General features: G+C 42.9%; 1 protein-coding gene across 1 annotated transcript; it reads left to right on the top strand.

Moving 5' to 3' along the window:
• Positions 1 to 1,739: 1,739 nt before the first annotated feature.
• On the top strand, positions 1,740 to 2,870 carry LOC114091051 (Y-box-binding protein 3-like). The gene has a single exon (XM_027933399.2). The coding sequence runs from the start codon at positions 1,740 to 1,742 to the stop codon at positions 2,868 to 2,870; it is 1,131 nt and encodes a 376-aa protein (XP_027789200.2).
• Positions 2,871 to 7,757: the final 4,887 nt, after the last annotated feature.

Here is a 7,757-nt window from a genome sequence, read left to right as displayed (position 1 = left end):
CTCCAGGCAGAAGGTCACCCTGTGGCAGGACAGAGGGTTCTGGTTAATTGATATGAGGGTGACGTTTGCCTCATCGTTGAGGGGACTAGGCTGGTCATTCCTGCAAGTGGTGGATCTTGGCAGGAATGTTGGGATGTATGGGATCATGGCTTCTGTGAAAGAGGTTCCTGATCTCTGACATCATAAGAGACAGGTGATAAAACTGTTCATGAAGACCAAAGGGGTACTGTTGAAGTAGACCTGGACCTGGAGTGAAACCTGAGATGAGATTTTGGGGTTCACACTATAATAAACATCTGAACTTATGCAAGCAATTTCCTGTCTTAGGGTCCCTGACCCCTCACCTCCTAAATTGAACTAAAATGGCACCTGTTCCACCTGCTTGTAGAGAGGGTTAGATCATATGCACAACACATGAGGGGATCATGTAAATGCTAAAGTGATAGGACAAATTATTTTATTTTTCTTCTTATTAAAATAACCCTGGGTTATTTGGCCAGCTACTATGTTAGCGTGCCCTGTCATCACATGAAAAAACGTCGTATTTCAGAGATCTAGCTATGCTCTAACACACTATCAGCTCAGCAGTGAGGCTGGTTTCTTAAGGTCTTTGCCTAAAAAATAAATCAGAATTTTAACTTAGAAGATCACAGAATCAATAAGCTGTTAAAAAATAAGGTTTAGATCTGCAGTCAGGCATAAGTGAAAATTACCTCAGTTGTTTTTTCACTCTACTTTATCATTGACTTTACATATCCAAGATACATGTTGCCATGTTAGCAGCTGTTGCACATTCATGTGTGTTGTAAAAACTTTAAGATATGAAGTGTGAATAAATGTGTTTTGAACAGTAAAATTGAAACCAAGATCCCTTTCTTCCATTTTTCATTACACCACCATGGTAAAAAAAAAAAAAAAAAATGCTCCTCAATCTATGACAGGGTTTGTTTTCTAGCTGGCTGTGGGCAGAAGCACAGAGCCCGATAGAGTTTTCAGAATAATCCAGGTACAAAGGTGTTTCCACTCAGCTTTGCAACCTAAAGCTAGTCTGAGGTATTCTTTACCTGGGGGAGTTTATTGTTCTCTCAGTACAAGAATTCAATCCCTGTCAGGCTTTCAGTGTTCCTCTGAAGGAAACACAGAAGCGCACGCATGTGCACACACACATGGGTCTTTTCACTCTCTCTCTGGGTCTTAATGTCATGCCTTTGTCATTATGTCTGAAGTTACATAAAATTCCTCACTCGGGTGGTTGAGAACAAAAGGGGTTGGAAGAAGGCAAGGGTTTTGTGGAGATCTTTAGAGAGGGCCCTCAGGAGACTGAATTTCCTCAACTGGGCCTGAGAGATGGATGTTGGGTCATTTCTTCACATCTGCTCAGGGAAGCAAGAGGACCTTCAAAGAGACCTCTACCTGGAGAATCAAATCTTTTGCACCCCCAAAAGGGATTTAGCTGTGCTTTGTCTTGGGGCTGGGAGCAAGGGGAGGAGTACATCTTCCCCTCCCCCACCAGCTGGAGCTCCTAGTATTCCCCCATTGAGACGTCATCAGCAGCCACTGTTTGGTCTACTTCTTGTTTCCCTGGGAGACACTACAGGCCTCTCCAATAGCCTCAGGGTGAAGCCAGAGAGTCCTTTCCCTTGGCCAGCCCTCGCCTCAGGAAGGTACCCCTTCCCTTAGCTCCCAAGGGCCCAATTTCCCCCCAGATTCTCTTGAGAAAAGAGAGCAAAGACGGCCTCATGAATGAAGCTGGAGAGGGCACCTCCACAGAGATGGCCGCTTCAATCTCTCCCCAAGCCGCACAGAAACAACTCATATCACTGGGAAGCGGAGATCCTCCAGGGGCCCTAGTCACCGGCACCCTCAGCAGGGACCCGATCACTAAGGCCGCTGTGGCAGGGGGCACCGAGGGAAAGGCTCCCAAGAAAGTCATCGCCAAGAGGGTGCGAGGCTCAGTCAAGTGGTTTAATGTGAAGAATGGGTATGGCTTCATCAGCAGGCATGATACTCAGGAAGATGTGTTTGTTCACCAAACTGCCATCACCCGGAACAATCCTCACAAGTATCAACGCAGCGTGGGCGATGGAGAGACGGTTGAGTTCGATGTAGTGCAAGGTGAGCGGGGCACCAAGGCGGCTAACGTTACTGGACCCGCGGGCGCTCCAGTGGAGGGCAGCCGCTATGCAGCTAACCGTCCCCGCTTCCGCCCAGGCTGCTACATTAATCACCGGGAGCCACCACCGGGAAGATCCCAGGATGCCAAGGACCATCTGGATGAAGGCGAGGACAGCTGCGCGGGCTTCACCGCATGCTTCACAGTAGCCCAGGCCCCGCGGCGCTATCTTCCCAGTCGACCTCAAGATCGATCATTGTGGTGTTTCCCACCCTTCCGCAGGCCGCAGGTCCTGGCCCTCCGTCCATCACTCCTCCCTCGTCCCCACGGCCCGTGGGCCTCTCACCTGGCCTGGTCAGTACCAGCCTCAAAGCCTGAGGTCACATCAAGGAGGGGGCTGGGCCCCAGCTACTTGCTGAGTCGACCCAGGGGCAGAGGAATGCCTCAGGGGCCAGGAACCTCACCGGTCATTTCTGAGGACCTGGAGGCAGAAAATAAGGAAAGCAGGCGCAAAACAGGTGGCCCTCAGCAGAGGCCACCACCACGCTATGGATCCCAGCGTCCCAACAACCCGATCCGTCATCCCCAGAAGGCACACGGCACTGAGGGCCAAGACCTTCAGGAGAAAGAGGGTAAGAACCCTGGGATGGGTCCAGCTGAAACTCCTGTTTGTGCTATTGTGGATAAGAAGAGCAGCGTTGCTGAGAAGGAGGACCCTGACGTCCCAGATGCCTCCCCTGCAGCCCAGGCCGAGTAGCGGCTTGGATCTCTCTTCAGGGACTACCTGGCCTGTGCTGCAGGTGAAGTCCCTTTGAGGAGATGATGATGCCCTTTGGTGTGACCTAGTCTCCAAAGGGCACGTTAGAAAAATAGACATTCAATATTGGACTTGCCATGAGAAAAATACATGACCCTTTACCCAAGATTTGAGGATTAATCTACAAGATCTGTGTATTTCTAAATACCATCTTAGCAGCATCTGTCTCCAAAGTTTCAGTATACATGCTAGCACCCAACTCTGAACATATAATTTCTGATGGCCAGGACCACAGTTAGTATTCTGAATTCCCTGTTGAATTAGTTGAACTCTTTAGAAAATGGCTTTCATTTTAAATTGAACAGCATGAAAATAATTATAAAATATTAAAGACTATCTGACAAGTGGTCAATTTCTCAATAAAGCATTTCATCTTGCTTTCAACTGTTATCAATGTTGTCTGATTTTTCTTAAAGCGGGCCACCTCATTATTACATAATTGTATGGAGAAGACTGTAGTTTGTAATTTCCTTTTGCTTCTCTTGCAGAAACAATTTTAGCAAAAACAAAACAAAACTGACAGGGGCTGGGGTTGTGGCTCAGTGGTAGAAAGTTAGCCTAGCAAGGGCGAGGCCTTGGGTTTGATCCTTAGCACCACATAAAAATAAAGTAATGAGTGGTATTGTATCTAACTACAACTAAAAATAAATATGAAAAAACCCTGAAAGAACAGGTTTACCATTATTAAATCATGAATTTTAAATTAATTTGGCATAGCTATTGAATTCCTCTGGATATTTTAAAATATTAGCACAGTTCAGGGAAAAGAAATCACTTGATCACTTATCATCATCATTTTCCTGCTCCTCCCTTGCCCCACAATTTGAGCACTAAGTGTGAAACAAAACAGCTCTGTGATTAAAGGCAGTCCCAAGTACCCACACTTACTACTTTCAGACCACTATTAGAAAAAGAAAAGAAGGCAAGTGAACAAAACAACAGTACATGTCAAAAATGGGCCCTCGGGAAACAGATAATACTGACTTTTATTTTTCCTTTTAAGTGATTTTATCTCATACCATTTCAGTATCAAAAGTGGTCACAGCAGCAGTCATAACTTTTATTGTGCCTAACATGCAGACCTGAAGAAAAACATCTAGTCCAGAGTTTCCATCTCTGCTCCCTGGTGGGGCTTCATCCAGCTGGCTTTTTTAGTACCCTTGAGAGGCTGAGCGGGTGAAGGTCAGAGCACCTTCAGGGGTAATAGAGACGTTCCAACTGGGAAATGGCACACCGTTCCTGGCTTTCATTTGGACAGGTGGTGGTGCTGGTGGGCAGCAGGCAGGGCCCAGGTTTGACATGGAGTAGGGGAAGGCTGTTAGTAAGTTTGAAAACAACAACAACAACAACAAAACTATAAAATTTTATTTTTCAGGTGAATGACTTTGGAATATCAGTAGAAAAATCAAAATATGTTTGTTGTTTAGATGTTGAGGCAGTTTCACACCACATTGCATTTTGGAGAATGAGTACTGAATCATTAATTGTGGGTAAATATCCTCAAGCCATTTGAGTACAAACTGTGAGATTACTCATTCAACAAATATCTGACCACTTCCTTGTGCCAGGATCTATGAAAGTCACTGGTGGGGGTGGTTGCATCATGCTGAAGAAGATGACCCCTTCTCCCAAAGGTGTCTGCAGTTGAGCAGAAAGTGAGAGAAAACAGGAAGTGGTTGCTCAATGTTATGAGTATACTAGTAGAATTATCGGGGAACATGAAAGTTAATGCAGGCAACCCAAATATTGGCAGAGTTGTTCCACAATAATGAAATCACCTTGGACAAAAGCTTAGCTACTCAGATACCTGAATTTAAATTTACATCTAGTAATCATCACAAAATATTCAGGATTTTGTACAACATCCCAGACCGAGCTCAGACTTTCCGTTTCACAAGTGACCATTCTGGGCATCTTGGGCTGGTTTCTTGAGCAGTGTTTTACTGGACCTCTTGCTTGTTAATGGAAGGATTTTCCCCTTTGTTGCTCTTCTCAGTTTGCCACAGGCCCCAACCCCTCTCCTAGGAAGTGACCTATTATCTCAATTAAGGGTCAAGTTGTTGTTGCCAACTGTGGAATAGAGCCACCTAACTTTAAAAACACAGAGGTGGACCCCACGGTTTGGTCAAATAACAATACAGTGGGAAGAGCACAACTGCAACCCCTGTTGAAATCCATCTCAAGAATTCTTCCAAATTTTCTTACCAACAATAGTGTCCCTGAAAGTCTAAAGCTAGAAAGGGAGTTTAAAATGATTGAACTTTTGGTAGAATGCTTTAGCCCTTATAATTCTCCTATATTTGGGATCCCATAGGGCCTCCATAAATTGAGGTTAGTTTAGCATCTTCATATAATCATTAATGCAATGGTTCCTCTAAACTCTGTGGTTCCAAATCCATATGCTCCCCCAACGCAGATCCCTGAGGCAGCTGCTTATCATAATGTCCTGAACTTAACGAATGCATTTTTTTTCTGTATTCTTCTGCATCCAAGGAACCAGCCACTATTTACCTATGAGATTTATATCTCTAAGGGTAGACAGGTTGCTTGGACAGTCCTTCCCCAAGGGATTCATTGAGAGCCCTCATCTGTTGGGAATATTGGTACAGGACCTCATGGGTTGTTAAACAGTGTTTAAACAAGTAAAACTGTATTATTTCAATATGTAGTGGCCTTCTCTTATGTAGAACTTCAAAAATTTTATCCTTGAAGGGACTGGCTCTCTTCCCAATTTCCTGGCTAACGAGGGATATAAAGTATCCTAAAAGAAGGCTCAAATGTGCCTACCCCAGGTTACCTACTTGGGAATAATAGTGGAATGCGAAACTCAAAATTGTGGCCCAGAAAATATTCCACCCATACACGCATGTCCCTTTCGTCAGACAGTCAAACTCAGCACTTTTCAGGGAACTGGCTACTGTAGCATTTGGATCCCTGGATATGCTGAAAGTGTATAACCCTATTATGAATGCTTTTAGGAAGCATGGGGACTTTCACAGGCCAATTCTTAACTAGATTCCAGAGGCAAGAAAAGACCTTCAATACATTACAAATATAACTCACCAGGCACCTGCTTTGAGTCTACCTACTCAGGAAATCTTTCAATTATATGCAACAGAAAATAAGGGAGTGGTGCTGAAAATAGTTACTCAATTGTTGGGGGGCACTCCTCAGTCTGTAGGTTACCTATGTAAAGATTTGGACAAAGTCACCAAGGGCTGGCCTCGAATGTATTAGAGCTGTGATTGCACAGGGACTCCGTCCCTGAGGCACACAAACTTACTCTGGGAGGGTTTCTGACTGTACTTACCTCCCACAACATAGCAAAAATCCTAATTTCTATAAGTAGTCTTTGGTTAATAGATAGCCATATACACAAACATCAGGACCTTTTGTTGGAAGGAACTGAAATTTCCTTAAAGAATTATCAGATTCTCTTTTATTGGAAATTTATGCTGCCAGATGTTATTTATCTGATCATGGTATAGATAAGCCTGATCTTACCCTGTACACCAATGGGAATGCATCAGTGATTGATGGAATTGAGTGGTCAGGATACTCAGTGGTAACAGATTTTTAGGTTCTTGAATAAGAAACACTTTTCACCAATACCAGCACCACCTGGTGAAACTAGTTTCTCCCACCTAGAACTGGAACTTTTTAATAAAGGATTCAACATAAATACTGATTCCAAGTATATCTTTCATATACATCATGTTCATGCACCTATCTGGAAGGAACAAGGATTATTCACTACTGCTACTACTCCTGTTAAAAACACCAGGAAGATTCTTTATCTCCCAGAAGCAATTTCCCTGCCATCCCGTGAAGCAGTTATCTATGTTCTTAGACATCAGAAGGGAGAGAACACAATAGATAAAGGAAATAAGAAAATAAGTTGCTCTGCTCCTATGGGGGGAAAATGTCTTCCAAAAGCCATCAACATTTGACAGAGGAGACTCAACAGGCTGTTAATACAGGATACCCACTAGATCATACAGAATGGTGGGTTTCTCCCAAGGGTATCCTATTACTTATTCATTCATCACAATGGAAATTTTTAAAGTTGTTCCATCACCTTTACCACTTGTGAAGAGATAATGGTCTTAGCTTAATAAAAAAATATTTTCTTTACTTTATTGATTGTTTCCTTTGCTGACAAGAAACTTTTTAGTTTAAATATATCCTATTTAATAATTCTTCATTTATTTCTTGCACTTTAGGAATCTGCTTAATGAAGTCAGGACTGAATTTGACATGATGATGGTTTGGACCTAGGTTTTCTTCTATTAGGCTCAGGGTCTCTGGGATAATTCCTAGGTCCTTGATCCCCTTTGAATTGAGCTTTGTAGATGGTGAGAGATATGAGTTTATTTTAATTTTGCTGCATATATATTTCCAGTTTTCCCAGAACCATTTTTTGAAGAGGTTATCTTTTCTCTAATGTATGTTTTTGGGACCTTTCTCTAATATGACATAACTGTATTCTTGTGGGTTTGTTTCTGGGTCTTCTAATTTGTACAATTGGTCTACATGTCTATATTGGTGCCAATACCATGCCATTTTGTTTACTATATCTCTGTAATATATTTTAATATCTGGTATTGTGATGCCTCCTGCTTCACTCTTCTTGCTAAGGATTCCTTTGATTACTCTGGGTTTCTTATTTTTTTTCCAAATGAGTGTCATAATTGCTTTTTCTATTTCTATGAGGAATGTTGTTGGGATTTTAATTGTAATTGCATTAAGTCTGTATAACACTTCTGGTAATATGGCCATTTTGACAATATTAATTCTTCCTATCTAAGAACATGGGAAATCTTTCCA

Source organism: Marmota flaviventris, chromosome X (assembly GCF_047511675.1).
Source record: "Marmota flaviventris isolate mMarFla1 chromosome X, mMarFla1.hap1, whole genome shotgun sequence".
NCBI lineage: Eukaryota > Metazoa > Chordata > Mammalia > Rodentia > Sciuridae > Marmota > Marmota flaviventris.
Note: the sequence above shows the minus strand (reverse complement) of the source record. Positions and strands in the feature narration are given on the sequence as shown.